Source organism: Pelobates fuscus, chromosome 7 (assembly GCF_036172605.1).
Source record: "Pelobates fuscus isolate aPelFus1 chromosome 7, aPelFus1.pri, whole genome shotgun sequence".
NCBI classification, from domain to species: Eukaryota; Metazoa; Chordata; class Amphibia; order Anura; family Pelobatidae; genus Pelobates; species Pelobates fuscus.
This window is the reverse complement of record NC_086323.1, coordinates 101,527,316-101,549,870: the sequence shown is the minus strand read 5'-3', so window position 1 is coordinate 101,549,870 and position 22,555 is coordinate 101,527,316. Positions and strand designations below refer to the sequence as shown.

General features: G+C 41.3%; 1 protein-coding gene across 1 annotated transcript in view; it reads right to left on the bottom strand.

The window, feature by feature from the left end:
• Window positions 1-18,986, bottom strand: part of LOC134568034 (netrin-4-like) — a 55,676-nt gene extending 36,690 nt beyond the window's left edge. The window contains exons 1-2 of the mRNA XM_063426272.1: window positions 18,317-18,986; window positions 3,690-4,231 (exon numbers count right to left, since the gene is read on the bottom strand). Coding sequence (XP_063282342.1) covers window positions 3,690-4,231; window positions 18,317-18,383 — 609 coding nt within the window. The 5' untranslated portion in view covers window positions 18,384-18,986. The remainder of the gene's footprint in view (window positions 1-3,689; window positions 4,232-18,316) is intronic.
• Between the last annotated feature and the right edge of the window lie 3,569 nt (window positions 18,987-22,555).

Below are 22,555 nucleotides of genomic sequence, written 5' to 3'. Positions count from 1 at the left end.
AATGGTAAAAAAATGGGGGCAAGTTAAGGCACAATATGCACCTTATGAGATACCCTGGAGTGTCTACTTTTACAAATGGTAGGCCTTTGTGGGGTTTTTTTGAACAGTCAAACTGTTATAATACCCCAAATGGAAGCATAGGCTCATTAAATCCGTCTCTCAAAATTCTACTGTGAATACTGAAAAGGACAGGTCTCCTATATGGCACTGTAGCTTCACAAAATAGTGCCAACGACATACAATGGGGGTACCGTTGTACTCAGCAGAAGTAACTGAACACATAATAAAACTTTGTACAGGAATAGCACACACCAACTTTACAAAATACACATGAGAAGTTCTTTGTTATAAGTTTGTGTGCGAAAACCCCCCAAAAACACAATTTTACTCCAATATTTAGCAGAGGTTGGCGGTAAAATGGCTACGTAGAAAGTGTCAAAACAACCTTAGGTAAATAGCTTGTGGTGTCTACTTTATATAAATATATACTTTTGTGTGGCAATTTTGTTTTCTTTTATGCATGGGCGTAGGAACCCAAAAAAATCTGGGGGGGATAGCATTTTTACTCGCCGGGTATATTCTTATTCCGTAAACTAGGAGTTGTTTATCCCATTGTACAGCGCTACGGAATTTGCAGTCGCTATATAAATGATTAAATAATAACAACATTAAAGGGTCACCACAGGGAAGGGGTTTTACTTACCCGGATACAGCGCCGGGATCCTCCTGATTAGAACCACCCCTACCCTTCCCATGAATATTAGAACCACCCCTACCCCTTCCATGCACAAAAGAACTCCACCTACCCCTTCCACGCACATTAACTCCCTACCCCTTCCATGCATATTAGTACCCCCCTAACCCCTTCCATGCATATTAGAACCCACTCTACCTCTTCCATTCATATTAGTACTCCCCTAACCCCTTCCAATAATTTTTCTACCTACCCCCTCCTCCCATCCATATTAGTAGCCCCCCTAAACCCTTCCAATTATTTTTCTACCTACCCCTCTCCCCTATCCTTATTAGTAGCCCCTCTAACCCTTTCCAATTATTTTTCTGCCATGTTAACTAACGCCAGTGCTGGAGTGCCTACATTAAAAGGCCTGCAGGGACAGGCTATAGACACCAGAACCACTACACTAAGCTGCAGTGCTTCTGGGGACTATAGTGTTTCTTTAATGTGAGGTAAATTAGAGATTAGTGCAACGAATAATATGCTAGATTGCCTACTTACAACCAGATGAGGATGATGATGGGCTCTAGCTGCAGTCTGGCTCCACTGGTCTGGTGTAGAACAGGCTCTCTGGAGGCTGTTTGTAACTGTGGTCACAAAAATCAATGTTCTGTGAGAACGGGAAGCAGCTCCATTTTTTGGGGGTCCTTTACACAGCTCAAGGTCTGGATCCCAGGGTCCACCTTCATGTTCCACCAATGAGTTTGTTCACAGGGGGTGGAGTGTGTAGGGGATGTCCTGATATGTGTGTAAGGAATGCATTGTGTGAATCTGTGTTTGTATGTGTAAGGGCTGCAAGGTGTGATTCTGTGTATGTACGGGATGCAGTGTGTGCGTCTGTAAGGGGTGCATTGAGTGTATGTACGGGGTGCATTGAGTGTGTAAGGTTGCATGATTGTGTGAGTGTGTGTGTGTGTGTGCACGGGGTGCATTGAGTGTGTGTAAGGATGAATTGTGTGTTTCTGTGTGTGTAAGGGTGGTATGATTGTGTGATTGTGTGTGTGTGTGTGTGTGGTGGATGTCAATCTCTCTCCCCCCCTTGTCACTCTTTCTCCCCCCCTCCCTCCCTGCTTCTTTCTCCCCCCCCCTCCCTCCCTGCTTCTTTCTCCCCCCCTCCCTCCCTGCTTCCTTCTCCCCCCCCTCCCTCCCTGCTTCCTTCTCCCCCCCCTCCCTCCCTGCTTCCTTCTCCCCCCCTCCCTCCCTGCTTCCTTCTCCCCCCCCTCCCTCCCTGCTTCTTTCTCCCCCCCTCCCTCCCTGCTTCTTTCTCCCCCCCCTCCCTGCTTCTTTCTCCCCCCCCTCCCTGCTTCTTTCTCCCCCCCCTCCCTGCTTCTTTCTCCCCCCCCTCCCTGCTTCTTTCTCCCCCCCCTCCCTGCTTCTTTCTCCCCCCCTCCCTCCCTGCTTCTTTCTCCCCCCTCCCTGCTTCTTTCTCCCCCCCCTCCCTGCTTCTTTCTCCCCCCCTCCCTGCTTCTTTCTCCCCCCCTCCCTGCTTCTTTCTCCCCCCCCCTGCTTCTTTCTCCCCCCCCTCCCTGCTTCTTTCTCCCCCCCTCCCTGCTTCTTTCTCCCCCCCCTCCCTGCTTCTTTCTCCCCCCCCTCCCTGCTTCTTTCTCCCCCCCCTGCTTCTTTCCCCCCCTCCCTGTTTCTTTATTTCCCCACCCTCCCTCCCTGTTTCTTTATTTCCCCTCCCTCCCTGTTTCTTTATTCCCCCCCCTTCCCCCCCCTGTTTCTTTATTTCCCCTTCCTCCCTCCCTCCCTGTTTCTTTATTTCCCCTCCCTCCCTGTTTCTTTATTCCCCCCTCCCCCCTCCCTCCCTGTTTCTTTATTCCCCCCCCCTCCCTGTTTCTTTATTCCCCCCCCCCCCTCCCTGTTTCTTTATTCCCCCCCCCCTCCCCTCCCTGTTTCTTTATTTCCCCTTCCTCCCTCCCTCCCTGTTTCTTTATTCCCCCCCCCTCCCTCTTCCCCCCTTCCTGTTTCTTTCTCTCCCTCCCTCCCCTACCTATGATGTAGCGTGGCCGAGCGCTGTATAGTCCGCCGGTACAGGTAGCTTTTGTTTCCTGTACCCGGCGGACTAACAGGAAGTGCACACTCAGTGTGCACTTCCTGTTAGTCCGGCCGGGTACAGGAGACAGATGCTCCCTGTACCGGCGGACTATACAGCGCTCGGCTACGCTACAGTGAAGGAGTGACAGGAGGGAGCGCTGAGCGCTTCCCTCCTGTCAGCTCCTCTCTTCATGCTGCGCCCGGGCGGTGCGCTCTCATGGACGCACCAGCCCGGGCAAAGCTGCAGCCGCCTGAGGCTCTCTGCAGAGCGCTCGGGCGGCTGCAGCATCAGGGGGGGGGCGGCGGAGCTGGGGGGGATTTCCCCATACCTGTCCCCCCCGCATGATTTGCTGGGGGGGATGCGTCCCCCCCATCCCCCCCCGGTTCCTACGCCCATGCTTTTATGGCAATTAAGCTTACAAGACAAACATACCAAATTCTAAAATCGCTCCACATTAAAAGTTTATTTTACTCCTTGTGCTTTGTGACCTGTAACTACCAAAAAAAACTTTAAATCCCAGACACATTATATATTCTGTAAATCAGAACAACTAAATGAATTTATTTTTAATTACTTTCCGTAACCTGCACTAATTGTGCACACATTATTATTGCAAAAACTGTAAAAAAAATCAAGATTTTTCATTTTTTTTTGCATTTTTCTGTATTTATTTAATAATAAATAAGCATTTATGTAAATATATGTTACATCAAATTAAAGCCCTTTCTGTCCTTTAAAAAACGGTATATAATATGCGTCGGTGCAATAAATTAGTAAAATGCAAATTGAAGTTGAACGCAAACAGCAAAAAAAGCAAAAAAATGCTTGTGTCATTAAGTGAAAGACAAGCTTCTGAAGCTGTGTCCTTAAGGGGTTAAAGGTAATAACATTCAAGAGAAGTTGGTTGTCACTTACTTCTCCCCTTGTGCAAGGCCAAGCACCAGAATACCTGGAAGTGCAGATAGACCCTTCTTGCAGGAGGTCATCTTGAAGGCCAAATGTGGCCGTGCAGTTGGTTGCAAAATACTTATAAGGTCTCCAGGTCTTGCCATGGTCGTGTGACCTCTCCAGGACCATGGCAGCTGGACGTGGAGATTTAAAGACCATAATTACATGGGTCAAGTAGAACTTGGTCTCAAAATTCAGTCTTATCTCCTCCCTGAGCACACCCTGTGTAGACTGCCACCATGTTGCTGGACTGGAGAAGACATCATCTGTCATATGAGAAGGTGGGTGTGAATTCTCTGGCTGGTTGACACTGCACTTGGTGCATTGTGGGACATCACAGGAAGCTTGAAGCTGCTGGAACAAATGCTGTTCTGGGTAGTAACAGTACAGTTCTGTAACATTCTTTCCACAGGATGTAAAGGTGATGGGTGTGCGACCTGTTGCAAGGTTACCAACAGGTGGGTTGCAAGAACGGCCATCACACCTGAGCCTATGGATCTTAGTCACATCTGGGGAAGACAGAAATAGCCGCAATAAATGTACAGCATTTAATACCTTTCTCCTGGTCACAACTATCCCGCCTTACCAGAGGCTTTAGAGCACAAGTTCCATTTTAATAGTAAAGGCCACAAAGTTAATTAAAGGTTTACCACGGGTAAATATTTTTAACTGACCAAATATAATATACTCAAATTCCAAATGTCTTCAACTTATTGATTGCTCAAAAAATATTTTAGCCCAAAATAAAGAGAATGACCCTGTACAAAGGGTGGAGAAACAACATACTGTATGTATGATTGCTGTATACTTAAAGTGGAATTGGCACTTCTCTGGAATGCACACTATTGAATAAAGCATTAAAATCACCTATAACCTTTTCCCATGAGTTGCTCTATTTAACTTTACATTTGTATGAAATAATAAGCAATTTACATTATAATCTAGGGGAAAAAAAGTGAATTGGGGGAATATGCATTTTTTTCATTAGGATAAATAGCTGTTTTAGGATAAAGAGCTGTAGATTTCTACATTTAATTCTATTTTTCATGAGTAACAAATATATATTTGTTTAAATATTGAAATAAGTATACACAATATTAAAACTCCTGTGAAGTGACAGTTCCGCTTTAACAGAAAAACTAGCAGCACCTTAAAGTGGCACTGTCACCATCAGGGGACTTTGCCGGTACTGACACATAGGCTCTGCCATGTGTCAGGAAGTATCAGGCAGAGGAAAAATACGGAGACAAAGTAGTCCCTACTTTGTCTCTGTATATATTTTGACTGGGTTGGAATTTCAGTGGCCATACACGATATGGCCAAAACAGTCATAATGAGTATTTTATAAAGATTTCATTATAAAATACTCATTTTTAATAGGGGGTGACAGTGCCGCTTTAACAAATACAAAAAGCAAAGGAAAAACATCTAAAGGGTTCAGATTCAATAATCTAGAATATGTCCCTAAGAACAGCATTGTATTGCTTGAATTTCTGTGTATTAAAATGTCGTTTTAAGTGCAAACCATGTTCCATGTTTCTAATTAACAAAATAGAATAAACCATGTATCTTTGTGATATCATACCTTGAATTTTTCCAGTATTTGTAAATTTTGAATGCAACCTCAGTGGTCACTAATTGCCCAGCATTACGATGAAAAATGATCTAATTCTGTATAAATACAGAGATTGATAAAAACATTTCTGATGCAATTTCTTTAGGTCAGATTTTAAAATAAATAAATAAAAGCGTGGATTACATTTTGTCCTGAAATTATTTAAATTAAAAAAACAAAACGAAAAAAAATACATTAATTAAATAGATAAATATATAGACAAAATATCTGGCAATACATAATATGTTTTTGTAGCGCTATGAATAAAGGCTGATGGTGTAAAAACGAAGACTTGCTACATTCTTATCACACAGTTGCTAAACATTGTTCATTCCTGTGTAAGCTCATTCCAGTGCAATGCTGAGCAGCAGAGATGCATGTTCTTCTGGCCAGACTGACAAACCCTGGCACAGAAAGAGGAGGTCATCAGACAGCTGAAAAGAACCAAATACAGGGAGAGATTTTCAATAATTCATAAAATGCTGATCGCTGGAAATGTTGCCTTATCTCTTTGTAAGCTGCTGTTGCATACACTGATTCCCTGACTGCCACAGCTGATACCAACTATTCTCTGGTGATCAGTCAGCATCCTGTCTCGTAACCCCCAGGATAAGCCAGGGTACCCACCCCTTCAGTGCCAGAGCCATTAGAGACACCTTGCTAAGAGACCGGTGAATGAACCTACAGTGAAAAATGAAGTATAGCAAATATAAATTGGTGTATAAGATAGTCCAATGTAGTAACAAATCCAAGTACGATATATATACCGACTCCGAGTTTATATAGAGTTTATTATGAATGTCTGCATGTTGGGGGTCATTTAAATTATTTACTATTTTACAACATCATGAAAAAAAACCATAATTTTCTGTTTCCTTATGATGTTTTTGGCCAGTTAAAATGTGTTCTATGACATGTTTGTTGAGTTACAACCATCTTCAACTTATGGACTACATCTTCCCTAACTCTTTGTTCTTGTAGGCCTTCAAGAGATTTATGACAATTGTAATTGGAAGAAGTGAAAAGTTTGAAAATATAACCATACATGTTATTTTAGTGAATCTCAGTTTCAAATATTTTAATAGGGTTCTCAACCATTAGGCCTATCCAGTTACGGGCTCTTGGTAGCTGCTTAGAAAGGCATTTCTAGGGAGGTAAATTGTGTTGGTAAAATACTGCACCCATGGTGTAGGCCTACTACGGTTAGACTTCTCAATATAAATGATAGGCTATTTATCAAGATGCCAAAATCCAGGTTCGATAAGTCATTATGCCAGTCTACCTCTTTTTGTTATTTTATTGCATCCAGTGGGTTGGCTGCAGGCTGCCAAAGCAGGGAGGGAAGGTCAAAGGGTTATAACAAAAGTATAGACCAATTATATTTTACTGTTGTTCCACTTTTTTGTGCTATTTTCTTTAAGAAACATGAGGGTGATATGATAAGTGAAAAAGCTGTATTGGTGGACTGGAGCTTTAAATGTGTGCATTGAAACTATTCTATCACAGCACTCTTATCTCATCCTTTCCTCCAATTAGAAACATAGAATGTAACGGCAGATGAGAACCATTCGGCCCATCTAGTCTGCTAAATTTTCTAAATACTTTCTTTAGTCCCTGGCCTTATCTTATAGTTAGGATGGCCTTATGCCTATCCCACGCATGCTTAAACTCCTTTACTGTGTTAACCTCTACCACTTCAGCTGGAAGGCTATTCAATGCATCCACTACCCTCTCAGTAAAGTAATACCTGATATTTTTAAACCGTTGTCCCTCTAATTTAATGTCCTCTTGTTGTGGTAGTTTTTCTTCTTTAAATATAGTCTCCTCCTTTTACTGTGTTGATTCCCTTTATGTATTTAAATGTTTCTATCATCTCCCCACTGTCTCGTCTTTCCTCCAAGCTATTCATGTTAAGATCCTTTAACCTTTCCTGGTAAGTTTTATCCTGCAATCCATGAACCAGTTTAGAAGCCCTTCTCTGAACTCTCTCTAAGGTATCAATATCCTTCTGAAGATACGGTCTCCAGTACTGCGTACAATACTCCAAGTGAGGTCTCACCAGTGTTCTGTACAACGGCATGAGCACTTCCCTCTTTCTACTGCTAATACCTCTCCCTATACAACCAAGCATTCTGCTAGCATTTCCTGCTGCTCTATTACATTGTCTGCCTACCTTTAAGTCATCTGAAATAATCACCCCTAAATCCCTTTCCTCAGATGTTGAGGTTAGGACTCTATCAAATATTCTGTACTCTGCCCTTGGGTTTTTACGTCCAAGATGCATTATCTTGCATTTATCCACATTAAATGTCAGTTGCCACAACTCTGACCATTTTTCTAGTTTACCTAAATCATTAGCCATTTGCCTTATCCCTCCTGGAACATATCTTAGTATCATCAGCAAAAAGACATACCTTACCATCAATTAGTAAATCTAATGAGTGCCCTAAATAGTAGGTAGAGTAAATTAATTGTGGAACAGGTATATACATGTATGGACGGATGAATGTATGGGATGAGAAGTATGGCTGAATGAATGCAAGGATCGGTAGGCACCAGGAGCCATCACAAATATTTACCAACCACGAGATAAACTTACAGCTCTAACAAGTCTTCCTAGTATTTAATCGTATCAATGTACAGCCCTGTCTGTATTAGGGACTTTTGTATCCCTAGTTCCTTGGAACCTTGTACATCCTCTTGTGCAATATTAGGGTCATCATAAGGGAAGGCCACCAAATCATCCTGATTGTGGCGGAATAATCCTGACTTGGTGCTGTCCCACTGTTCGAACTCTGTTCACTGGTGTCCAGCATTTGGAGATACGAAGAAACAGTCCCCAAGAAGCATAGCGTGAGTGCACCATTAGACATGCTTGCATTTACTACTACCACTCCCATGACACATGTAAGGTTTGCAGTACCTCCATCACAGGATCCATTACTGACATTGGTTATTTGTCATGTGATTACAGGTAGCAAGGACTGCCAATAGGAAGTGGCATTGGTTGAAAAAGTATAAAATAATTCAAAATTATTTATTCAGGCAAATATAGATAACCTTCCACCAGAACCCACTCTGTTAGTTAGTTGAATAATATTGCAAAGAATATTGAATGGTTAGTAGAGAGTTCTTTAAGTAGCCATATACAACAACAATGTATAGGTTATGGTGCAAAGATGTGTTCTGTCACTGTTCCCTGACAGATTTTACACTCAAGTCCAAATACATGTATAGCCGGCGCTTTAAACCTATATGCTTTACAAACAGCCCAGAGTCATGGCCATGCAAAATCCCATTAAAGCTTCATTCACAAAACTGTGGAGCTATAGGTAAGTGCAGTCACTTACATAACCCATAAATCTCTGCTGGGTTCGCTGCTCTCTAACTGGTGACACTTTATTTGTTGCATATTTTAATAAATTATTTATATGATGCGTCAATAAAAATGGAAACAGCTCCAATCTGGAGCATCTCCCAAAACTGAACACATCAGGGATTTACTCCAGTTTGGTTCCCACTGATGCCACCATACTGAAATTAATCTACAATGAATATGGAGCTGAACCTGCAAAGGGAAGTGAATAAGAGAAACATTCTGACACGCTGTGCCATCAAAGCACCCAGCTTAACATATAAGAGACATGACCGAGGCATGCAATAGTAGATCACAGTACAGTATATTCACATAAATATTCATACATTTTTCATTACTAAATTGAAAATTTTTAAACTTGTTTTACAATAGTAATTGATTGTTCATAAAAAAATAAAAAAGTAAATTAATCAAAATTTAGGCTTAATTAACCAAATTCTGACTTTAGCAGAAATAAATAATTTTTGCAATAGACAATAACTGGTAAACAAATGAACTCCATCTGTGCAAGGAAAATCATTTTGATATTAGTATGGTCTATTCCCATCGCAAACACCAGAAATTCTTACCCTGCGGACTAGAGACAAAATTGGGTCCCTATTAGCTGAATTTCCAAGAAATTGCCTCCAACAAACTGTATACTCTAGCAGCACATCTTCCCCAGTGCAATGCAGATTACAGTTTCACTGAAGTTACTCTGTTGTATATTTTATTACAATTAAGGAATGAGTCACTAAGCCGGTATTACCTTTGCCAACAAGTTATTGTCGTGTACATAACTTTGGTGTCTTCTAAAAAAAGTTAAGAACCATTGTTAGGAAACACTCTACACAGTGCTGAGCAACTATAAGGTAGCAAAGGTGTCCGCATAGGGCGCACGGTCCGGATAACTGGTAGGAGGGGAGCGCAAAGCACAGTGCTCCCCCTCCTGCCATTCACTCAGTCACTCCATGTAGAGTGACCGAGTGGACCATGGTAGAGGATTCTATATAGGCAACCTTTGGGACTCCAGATATTGTGGACTATATATGTATATATATGATATAGCAAGAAAATAACAACAGAAAGGGGTCAGTGCTAATCAAAAGAATTTAAACAGTGTGGGTTAGGCAGCAACCCTATGCAAGGGTTTCCCTCAAAATACGCTTAGAGACAATAGAAGACAGGAACACAAAGGTAGGGTAGGGCTGCGCCACAATACAACAGTGTAATCTGGATATATCAAAAAGTCTTGTGTCAAATGCTTGAGACCAATAGGCTTTAAGAGTCAGACGAGGATATTCGTTTTGCTTCACCAGTGTCCATATATGCAGAGAAGGGCGATAAGAAAATAAAAAAGCCAATGGTGCGTTAAATCTCAATGAGTCTAGGTAAAATAGAAAATAAATGGGGTTGAACTCACATGTGGTAGAGCTTAATCCAGCTCTGGTGTGTATAGCGTACAGTGGTATAATCCCCGCTTAAAGGATATAGCGTGAGTGGTCTTGGCAGTTGAAGAATCAGGAACCCAAAATAAAGCAAATAAAACGCAACAATAGTGCTCTCAATAAAATATAAAATAGTGAATAAAATATAATTAGAGTAATACTCACAAACATAGAGCAGGCTAACTGCTCTATGGCGACAGCATAGGTGGTATGATCCCCACCTAGGATTCCTTGGAGTAGAACAGGGTAAAAGTTGTAGATGCCAGGTAGATAAAAATAAGTAAAATAATAAAATAATTAAAGATAGTGTCACAAGTAGTAAAGTGACCAAAATCTATTTATTAATTGAAAAGCAAATATAACATACATTTTATCATAAAAAGGCTTTATCGAATGGAGTAGAAGAGCTTTTATGGTGAAACGATTTGGATGTATGTTATATTTTCTTTTTAATTAATAAATAGATTTTGGTCACTTTACTACTTGTGTCACTATCTTTTACTATTTTACTTATTTTTATTTACCTTGCATCTACAATTTTTACCCTGTTCTACTCCAAAGAATTCTAGGTGGGGATCATACATAGTTACATAGCTGAAAAGAGACTTGCGTCCATCAAGTTCAGCCTTCCTCACATATGTTTATGCTGTTGAGCCAAAAGAAGGCAGAAAACCTAGTCTGAAGCGCTTCCAATTTTGCAACAAACTAGGAAAAAATTCCTTCTTGAACCCAAAATAGCAGTCAGATGTGTCCTTGGATCAAGCAGCTATTACCCCACTAATTAGAAATGATATCCCTGTAGGTAATGTTTTTGCAAGTATTTATCCAATTGCAGTTTAAACATCTATATAGACTCTGACAAAACCACCTCTTCAGGCAGAGAATTCCATATCCTTATTGCTCTTACTGTAAAAAAACTTTTCTTTGCCTTAGATGAAATCTCTTTTCTTCCAGCCTAAATGTGTGACCTCGTGTCCTATGTATAGCCCTGTTTATGAATAGATTTCCAGATAAAGGTTTGTATTTGCCCCGAATATATTTGTATAATGTTATCATATCCCCTCTCAGGCATAATTTTTTCAAACTAAACAGATACAAAATTTTTTACCTTTCTTCGTAACTAAAATGCTCCATTCCTTTTATCAATTTTGTAGCTCGTCTCTGCACTTTTTCTAGTGCCATGATATATCTGTCTTTAGAACAGGTGTCCAAAATTGCACAGCATATTCAAGGTGCGGTCTTACCAGCGATTTATAAAGAGGCAAAATTATATTTTCATCCCGAGAATTTATGCCCTATTTATACATGACAAAACCTTACTGGCTTTAGCAACTGCAGATTGACATTGCATATTGCTGTTTAATTTGTTGTCTATAACAATTCCCAAATCCTTTGCGTGTGTGGTTATCCCTAATTCACTACCATTTAGGGTGTAAATTGCTTGTACATTCTTAACCCCGAAGTGCATAACTTTGCATTTCTAAACGTTAAATTTCATCTGCCATTTTAGTGCCCAGTCCCCCAATCTATCCAAATGCCTCTGCAGCAAAGCAATATCCTGCTCACATTTTATTACTTTACAAAGTTTTGTGTCATCTGCAAACACTTATACATGGCTTTCAATGCTTATTTCAAGATAATTTATAAATATGTTAAATAAAAGTGGTCCCAGAACAGAACCCTGAGGGACACCACTTACCACTTTTGTCCAGCCTGAAAATGTACCATTAATGACAACTCGTTGTACTCTATCCTTAAGCCAATGTTCTACCCAACAACAAGAATATTCATCTAGACCAATTTCTTTTAGTTTGAAGACTAACTATTGTGAGGACCGTATCAAATGCCTTGGCAAAGTCCAAGTATCACATCCACTGCAACACCCTGATCTATACTTCTACTTACTTCTTTGTAGAATGCAATTAGGTTAGTTTGACATGACCTATGTTTCATAAAACCATGCTGATTATTGCTGATTATTGCGAATAACAAAGTTCTTCCCAATGAATTCCTGAATATTATCCCTTAATAGCCATTCAAATATTTTCCCAGTCACAGAAGTTAAGCTCACAGGTCTATAAGCCTGCTCTATGTTTGTGAGTATTACTCTTATTGTATTTTATTCACTATTTTATATTTTATTGCGAGCACTATTGTTGCGTTTTATTTGCTTTATTTTGGGTTCCTGATTCTTCAACCGCCAAGACCACTCATGCTATATCCTTTAAGCGGAGATTATACCATTGTACTCAGGGCCGGCCTTAGGGGTGTGCGAGCTGTGCGGCCGCACAGGGCGCCATGGAGCAGGGGGCGCCGTGCGGCCGCACAGCCGGCCGGGATTTTGAACAAAAAATTTTTATTTTTTTTTTTAATTTGCGGCGGGGGCGGAGCTTACCGTGCGGCGGGGGCGGAGCTAAAAGCGCCGGAAAACTGCTGCAGGGGAAGCAGGAAGGAGTCCCTGCTTCCCCACCAAACAGTCACCAGGAGCTGCACTGCCTCCACAATGAACTCCACAGGTAACTGTGTGCTTGTCATGTGAGTGTGACTCTCTGCCTGTGTGTATTACTGTCTGTGTGTGTGTATATGACTGTCTGCCTCTGTGTGTCTGTGTGCATTACTGTCTGTGTGTGTGTGTATATGACTCTCTGCCTGTGTGTATTACTGTCTGTGTGTATCACTGTCTGCCTATGTGTGTCTGTGTGTATGACTGTCTGCCTGTGTGTGTGTATTACTGTCTGTGTATGTGTGTATATGACTGCCTGCCTCTGTGTGTCTGTGTGTATGACTGTCTGCCTGTGTGTGTGTGTATAACTGTCTGTGTGTGTGTGTGACTGTCTGCCTCTGTGTGTCTGTGTATATGACTGTCTGCCTCTGTGTGTCTGTGTGTATGACTGTCTGCCTGTGTGTGTGTATTACTGTCTGCGTGTGTGTGTATGACTGTCTGCCTCTGTGTGTGTGACTGTCTGCCTCTGTGTGTCTGTATGTATGACTGTCTGCCTGTGTGTGTGTGTGTTTGTGTGTATTACTGTCTGTGTGTGTGTATGACTGTCTGCCTGTGTGTGTCTGTGTGTATGACTGTCTGCGTGTGTCTGTGTGTATGACTGTCTGCGTGTGTGTGTGTGTGTGTGTGTGTATGACTGTCTGCCTCTGTGTGTGTCTGTGTGTATGACTGACTGTCTGCCTGTGTGTGTCTGTGTGTGTGAGACTGTCTGCCTTTGTGTGTCTGTGTGTGTGTGTATGACTGTCTGCCTGTGTGTGTGTATGGCCGTCTGACTCTGTGTGTGTGTGTGTGTGTCACATACAACCAATACACGCATATCACACACTGTTAATACACCCATTACAAATATCACACATAGCATACATATCACACACAGTCATCACACCTACTATCACATACACAGACAACACAAACATTACAGCATACATGGATGACGGGGGGGGCGCTGTGAAGATTTTTCGCACAGGGCGTCTAAATGCCTAAGGCCGGCCCTGATTGTACTGTTGTATACCGTTGTACGCTGGATTAAGCTCTACCAAATTTGTATTTTCTTATCGCCTTTCTCTGCATATATGGACACTGGTGAGGCAAAAAGAATATCCTCGTCTGACTCTTAAACCTTATTGGTCTCAAGCATTTGACACAAGACTTTGTGGATTATATAGAGATATATCCAGATTACACTGTTGTATTCTGACGCAGCCCTACCCTACCTTTGTGTTCCTGATATATATGATATACTATATATATATGTATTTACTATATATATGATATATGTAAATTCACAACATACTATATCTCCCATAATGCTCTTACAGACAAAATGCTGGCAAAGCATCAGGGGAGATGTAGTCCACAACATTTGGCATTCCAGAGGTTGCCTACCCCTGCTATACAGTTTGACAGGAAATGCTCAAAGGGAGGAAACTGAAGATCCTCTATCCCAAGGCCACGCTACAAAGGGAAAATAAGGAGTCACAACAGGAGGGGAAACAGGGCTGGGGGAGAGACACACAGAGGGGCTGAAGGGAGAAAGAAACACAGAAAGGTGCTGGGGGGACAAAGAGATCCACAGAGTATCTGGGGGGAACGAAGAGATCCAGAGAATGCCTGGGAAGAACAAAGAGACCCACAGAATGTCTGGGAAGAACAAAGAGGCCCACAGAATGTCTGTAGAGATCAAAGAGACCCACAGAATGTCTGGGAAGAACAAAGAAACCCACAGAGTGTCTGGGAAGAACAAAGAGACCCACAGAGTATCTGGCTGGAACAAAAAGATCCACAGAATGTCTGTAGAGAACAAAGAGACCCACAGAATGTCTCAGAAGAACAAAGAGACCCCCAGAGTGTCTGGGAAGAACAAAGAGACCCACAGAGTGTCTGGGAAGAACAAAGAGACCCACAGAGTATCTGGGGGGGAACAACGAAATCCAGAAAATGCCTGGGAGGAACAGAGAGACCCACAGAATGTCCGGGAAGAACAAAGAGACCCACAGAAAGTCTGGAGAGAATAAAGAGACCCACAGAATGTCTGGGAAGAACAAAGAGACCCACAGAGTGTCTGGGAAGAACAAAGAGACCCACAGAGTGTCTGGGAAGAACAAAGAGACCCACAGAGTATCTGGGAATAACAGAGAGACCCATAGAGTGTCTGGGAAGAACAAAGAGACCCATAGAGTGTCTGGGAAGAACAAAGAGACCCATAGAGTGTCTGGGAAGAACAAAGAGACCCACAGAGTGTCTGGGAGGAACAAAGAGACCCATAGAGTGTCTGGGAAGAACAAAGAGACCCATAGAGTGTCTGGGAAGAACAAAGAGACCCATAGAGTATCTGGGAAGAACAAAGAGACCCATAGAGTGTCTGGAGAAAGAGACACACAGAGAAGCTGAGGGGAAAGGATGGGGACAAAGAGACACACAGAAAGGATGGGGACAAAGAGACACACAGACAGGCTCGAGGAACAAAGAGACACACAAACGGGCTGGGGGAAGAAGAGACACACAGAGGGTTTGGGGGAACAAAGAGACTTACAGAGTGGCTTGTGGGAGCAAAGAGACTCACAGGGTGGTTTGTGGGAACAAAGAGACTCACAGAGTGGCTGGGGGGAGATAGAGAAACACAGGAGGGCTGGGGGAGAGGAAGAGACACAGAGGGGCTGGGGGAGGAAGATAGATGCAGAGGGGCTGGGTTGAAGTAAAGGACAAGGGGTGGTTGTAAGAGACACGCAAATGGGGAAGTGGTGGATAAAATACACTAAAGGGGGTGTAAAACACTAAATTTGGATAAAATACACTAAAGGGACATTCAAAAGAAAGGATAAGAAATACTAAAGGGGGTTAAGAGACACACAAGTGAATATGTTTTTTGGGAGGAAGAGGGGTTGGGGTGGAAAATTCATCTTTCTTGCATTGATCCTGACTCTACACTCCATACTGCAGTGTAAACTACAGAAATATATATATATATATATATATATATATATATATATATAAACATTTTTAACGTTCTTTATTTTTGGTAGTGCAAAGATAAACATACCAGCTCAATGTGACATTTCCATAAAACAAAACAAGACAAAATAACATGAAATATTGAGATAAACTGCACTTTAGTTTTGGTGGGTAAACAATAAGCCAAAAGTCAAGGATTTAAACTGAGCTCAAGGATTCAAACTGTGTGCAATAAAAACTAGTGAAATACAAGTTTTCCTTACCTTTCTCCAGCGTTGCTTACCTCTCCGCCTCCCGTGAGGTCATAAAGAAGGAATGGTCTCCTCCATGATAGCCCAACCCAATGCTCCTTAAAGAGGAGCACAGTTGGGCCTAACGCACATGTTTGGCAGTGCAGTGCATTCAAACTTCCCCCATAGGAAGGCATTGTATTGAATGTTTTCCTATGGACTTCAGCATCACATGGACTGATGCACCTCTAGTGGCTGCAATGTAAACAATGCAGTGTAAACATTGCAGTTACTAAAAAAAACGGCAATGTTTTACATTGGTTAAAAGGAGCACTGCACCGAGACCACTTCAATGAGATAAAATGATCTGGGTGACTGTAGTGTCCTTTTAACTACAACATAGTGTAACACTAGTTAAAGGGGAAGTCTGAGGAAGAACATCTAAAAAACATGTTATAAAGAAGCTATAATAAACAACCCTACAATATTAATTCATTAATATCAATGTAAACTTTGCTATTGGTAATATAAGACCCAACATTGATATGGCATCATCCAAACCCTCCTTCCCCCAAAATATGGGGGAACATTACATGAGGCCACACCTCCCACATCTCTAGTTTAAACTCAGATAACCAGCAGACTGCTCCTTCCCTGTGATGGCAAGATGGCACTTTCTATCACAGGGGTTATAAGCAGTGCTTTTTATCCGAAAGAACATTTTGACGGATTGCAGTTTTTGTCAGTGACTGAAAGAAACAATGCAGCATGATAGGTAACCACATCGTATATTATCTTCTATTTTACAGCGGATATACCTAGATCATAATTAGATATAATGGCTGTTTTTTTTTTTAGATTTCAGAAAACCATATACTTTACATGAACCTACCTACCAGATCCCCATGCTTCTTCAGAACTTCAGATTAAATTAAGTTACTGTCAGTCAATTGGATATTCACTTTACCATGATTACTGTGAAGCAGAGCTAATCTGCATACCCACCAATGCATTCTATCTATATCTAATCCAGTCTAACTATATATAAACCATTAAAATGAGACGGAGTAATACTCAAACCCCATGTTACTGACTTTATACTCAAGTATCTACAAGGCAGTAAAAAATGGTGCATTGAATAGTAAATAATTCATGATTTCGACATACTCCCTACTGAAATGATAACATGCCCAGTTCTAACTTACAATAAATATACACAGATTGGGGATCTTCATTTAAACGTTAATGGCTTTAATTGACTATGGGAGGCTGAATTGTTGGACTCATGACATATTTTGTACTTGTAATTAATTTCTCGGTTTGTTATTTTTCTGTTTAGTTTCAGTTAAAGAGAATTCCCATAAGGGGTCATCCATTATACTAGGAGTTTTGCCCAATCAACATGGGAATTGCATTTCATTTTACAGATTAAAGTAGATGATATAGATGAATTATAATATAATTTACAGTTTATTGGTCCAAGTGTGAAACCCCCCTTTTCAGTTTTCATAAACTATACAAGTTTAGCAAATAATCCTGTGTGGGTTTTCCAATGTGTAGCTAGAATTTAAAAAAACAATTAGGATATCACAAAAAATAAAAATAAAAAATAGGTTTTGATAGACATAAAATTTGCTTGAAAATTAATTTGCTATAAGAATACTGAATAACTGAGTACAATTTGCCACTATGTAGAATAGATGAACTGCAACTCTTCACTGAGTAAGAGTTATCACAAGATGTATATTAAAATCAACGGATAAAAAAAAATGTTAATTATATATAAAGCAATTGGCTGATTGTGTTTCATGGCAGGAGAAAACAAACAAATAATCTAGTTTTTCCCACGCTCAGTTTACTTTACAGTGAATTCTTGTTAGTTAAAAACTGGATAACAAATTTAGGGCTATTTATTGAAGAAAAATATCCAATTAATGCAATGTTTTTACATTCACTCTGATTAAAACAAGGTTATTCACCAAACAAGGACATTGTGGCAAATTATTGTAAATTTTAGGCCAAAAATTGCACAAAAAAATGGAAAATCAGCATATTGAAAAAATGTTTGTTTTTTCACATTTAGTCGCTATTTTATATAACTTGTAATTCTTTTATCAATTCTTCACATTTCTGAGTTTAGTAAATAGCACCATCAGTATTTAATTCATATGCAGATCATCCACTAATCAGTAAATAAACAAACACCTTTCTAAATTGTACTTATTTATCCTATTTGGAGCTTAGAGTAGATTTGTCAATGTTCCATAAGAATTCTATTTAACCAGTATTACTCTTCTAAGCTGTGTGATTTAGGGGCTAAGATTACCCAACACAAATAATGTGAAATGAAAACATTAACTGTTTGCAGGCAAGCTCACGGGAGCTAGCAATTCACTGAGCTCCATGTATTAATTGTTGAAGCAATAAAATAAAAATAGACAAATAATATATATACAATCTGCAGTGTTTGTGGTGAAATCTAATGTTTCCTTACCTTCTTCACTTTGCACATATAGAATCCACTCCACCAGCAGGATGAAGGGAATCACCTTGCTTTGCATGTCAGAGGTTGAGCCCCAATTCCAGGGGATGATCAGATGATAAAAGTTGATACCCTGAAGCTTCAGTGATACATATTTAGCAATGATCACCCCGGATAAGATGCTGCTTGCGGATACTGGGAATCCACTTAAACATCATGCAGGCTCCTATGCAGCGGCAGTGTCATACACTTCTATTCACAGAGACCTTTTTTTTCTCTCTGATTTTCCCATTCAGATGATCTGTAGATATCCTCCCCTTTCTTCACATATTTCGTAAATTTACTCCTGTTTTCATCTAACTCTGAACTCCTCCCCACCAACCCGTGGAGTGTTAAACTGCACAGTACACAAAAGTTGATTTGGGTAAAATTAAGAAACTAGGTTTCTAACCCCAAAAATCATGTTTCTTTCTTGTATATTGGCTACATTGCCCAATATGTGAAAATGTGATTTTATCATTTATCCTCTGCACTAAGAATGCCTACAGTATGCACACAAGGAAAAGGCTGGCCAGGTTTTTTTTTTTGTTTTGTTTTTTTACTATTTAATGTATCTGAGGAGTGTAATTTCACCCAAAATATAACCCTGATCTCTCCAAGAAAGAGATCCTGGGTGATGCTCTGGTCCGTCCTCTATTTTCCCTTTTCTTAAACTGAGCTATGCTCCTCTTCTTCTCTCAGATAAGGTTGTCAGTTCCACTGGTCTTTTACTGCTGCTCCTGTCTCTTTAATTTAAATACCCGACAAGTGGGTAATGCTCCACCCACTCTATTTAATGTGGCATGTGACTGAGCAGTGCTACCTGCTGGTCAGATTGATTACAGCAGGCACCTGTTATTTGTGTGCGTAAATACAAGGTCTTCAGAGAAGGTATGAAAAAATGACACACAGGGTCACAGTGCATTTCAAATTTAAGGCCAAAATAGGCAAACTGGAAACATTGTCTAAGTCAGATATGTTTCCAGTTTGGCTGCTTTTGCATAAAATTGATTTTCTCTTTGAATGAACTTTGAATTCTTACATTAGATAAATACCTTAACAGATTATTCACAAAAGTGAGAATTGCTGGGACTTCATAGAGAATTCAAAGCAAATTTCAAAAATTCTCCATGTCAATTCTATATTCAGCTTGGCTATTTTGCATTGTGTGTAGGGATGCAGTGTGTGTGTATGAATGCAATGTGTGTGTGTGCTTGGATGCATTGTGTGTGTTTGGATGCATTGTGTGTGTATGTAGGGATGCAGTGTGTGTAGGGATGCAGTATGCGTGTAGTGATGCATTGTGTGTGTGTATGTAGGGATACAGTGTGTGTGTAGGGATGCAGTGTGCGTGTAGCGATGCATTGTGTGTGTGATGTAGGAATGCAGAGTGTGTGTATGGATGCAGTGTGTGTGTGTGTGCGCTTGGATGCATTGTGTGTGTTTGGATGCATTGTGTGTGTGTATGTAGGGATGCAGTGTGTGTAGGGATGCAGTGTGCGTGTAGTGATGCATTGTGTGTGTGTATGTAGGGATACAGTGTGTGTGTAGGGATGCAGTGTGCGTGTAGCGATGCATTGTGTGTGTGATGTAGGAATGCAGAGTGTGTGTGTGTAGGGATGCATTGTACAGCATTATGGAATTTTCTGGCGCTTTATAAATAATAAAATAATAATAATTGTGTGTGTGAGAGTGTGGGTAGGATAGGGGCTGTGGGGGCTGAGAAGTATATCCCTCCATCCCTGTTTCCTACCAGTGATGCTTTCTGCCTTCACCTTGGCCAGCTTTTCAGACAGCCGTGGAGTTGAAGGCAGAGAGCCTCCTCCCCTTCCTGCTGCGCAGCTCTGCAAGGACCCGGGAGGGAGATCAAAATATTTACAAGGGCTGCTTGCTACTTTAGGAACTTTAAAGGGACACTATAGTCACCAGAACATCTACAGCTAATTTTTTTTTTCTGGTGAGTGGAATCATTCCCTTCAGGCTTTTTGCAGTAAACACTGTCTTTTCAGAGAAGACAGCTGCTAGAGGTGCTTCCTGGGGCACTGCTGCACACTGTGGATTACTGCCATTCAGTGTCTCCACCCTCTGCATGGAGACACTGAACTTTCCTCATAGAGATGCATCTCTATGAGGAGATGCTGATTGGCCAGGGCTGTGTTTGGCTTGTGCTGGCTCTGCCACTGATCTGTCTCCTTGACAAGCTGAGCCAATCTTATGGGAAACATTGTGATTGGCCCAGACCACAACTTCGGATGAGGTGAGCCAAGCAGGCAGATACAAGTAAACTTTTACTATATATTAAGGGAGGCAAGGGGAGACCAGGGGGAATAGATGGTATTTTTTAACACTATAGGGTAAAGAATACATGTTTGTGTTCTTGACCCTATAGTGTGTGTGTATAGTTGGTGTTCCTGACCCTTTAAGCAGTAAATAGCACATTTGAAGAAATCAAAGACCATATCTCCCAACACTGGGGTCTCTTGAAGTGGGATGCCTGTGGCGTAAAAAGATTAGGCATGCCAGTAACATTAATCATGTCACTGGCCAATGGGGGGATGAACCCTCCTAGAAAGGAGGAAGGGCCGTTCCAAGAATTGACAGGTCAGCCTGAGGCGAGTGCACGCAAGGCTGCCTGCAAATCAAGTAGACTGGCCCACTGTGGGCAGACAATGCAGGGGGCACTATCTCTGTACTCTCTCTCTGCAGGGTGTTAGTACGTTAGCCATAGTGCATGTCTGATGATGCACTCACATTATGGACAGTTCCTTAGTGTCCCATTTTTGGGACATAAAGTCAGGACAACAGGACATGACCCTAAAATCAGGACTGTACCTCCAAATTGAAAATGCTGGGAGGCTTGTAACAGACACATAACAACGCAGCACATTACTATCAGATATAAAGAGGATAAAAGGGTATATTATGTTCCCAACTGCCAATACACCATGCTCACAATATCCAAGAATAAAAAGCTATTATGCCCAGGAGCCATGTGAGAATGCATAGTTGAGACAAATGGTGATAAACAGGGAAAGATAATAAAAATTGTATAAACTCTGCTGCAGGACTCCAGAATGACATAATGTAAGTTCCAGTGAAATACCTGTGACATGGTGATAGAAACTAAATCGTAGATGTAATAATCACACAATAAAAGAAAAACAACAGAAGATTCATTTCACCGCCTCAGTCATACAGGACAGAACTGGCTTAGAAGGTCCTGAAGTAGCAACAAATGTAGTAACATTTAGACATGTGCAATTTGTTTTGTTCCGAATGTAAATTTCCAAAGTGCAGAATTTCTGAAGTGCCGAACTGAATTGCCTGAATTTCGGAAGTGACGAACCGAAGTGCCAAAGTGCTGCGGATTTCTGAAAAGTGGCGAAACAAGAGAGGGAGGGAAAATTACGGGAATAATGACAGGAATCTAACACTAACCCTAACCCTACCCCTAATTTTGGAAGTGGCAAACAGAAACAAATTGCCGAAGTCCCGAATTGCAGAATTTTAGAATTTCGGAAGTGCCGAACTGAACCAATTTTTTGCCCATGCACATCCCTAGTAACATTGGCAATATTCCATTAATGTATTGGAGGAGTCACCAGTTATTTTAAAGGGAATCTCCAGTGCCAGGAAAACAATCCGTTTTCCTGGCACTGGAGGTTCCCTCTCCCTCCCACCCCCCAATCCCCAGTTACTGAAGTGGTGAAACCCCTTCAGTCATTTACCTGAGGCAGCGACGATGTCCCTCGTCGCTGTCTCCTCCTCGGCGCCGCTCCTCCTTCTTACTCCGTCGGCCGGTTGGCGAGACTGATCCCGGCCACCGGCCGAGGAGACCTAATGTGCATGCGCGGCAATGCCGCGCATGCGCCTTAGGTCTCCCCATAGGAAAGCATTGAAAACAAATTTCAATGCTTTCCTATGGGGATTTGAGCGACGCTGGAGGTCCTCACACAGCGTGAGGACGTCCAGCGACGCTCTAGCACAGATAATCTGTGCTATGAAGGAGGTACAGGTCCTCCTTATTCCAACGTTGTTTATACTAGCCACTGCCCAGGGAATGAGATATTAAAGGTTGAGCAGCTGCTGGCTCATCTTTTAGTGAGAAATATACATACCTTTCTCACATTGTTTTGTAATTGGAGAGCTACTATTAAGTCTAGAGCATGGCAACAGTGGCAACAGTGGCACTTTGTCCGAGGTTTCCTGATT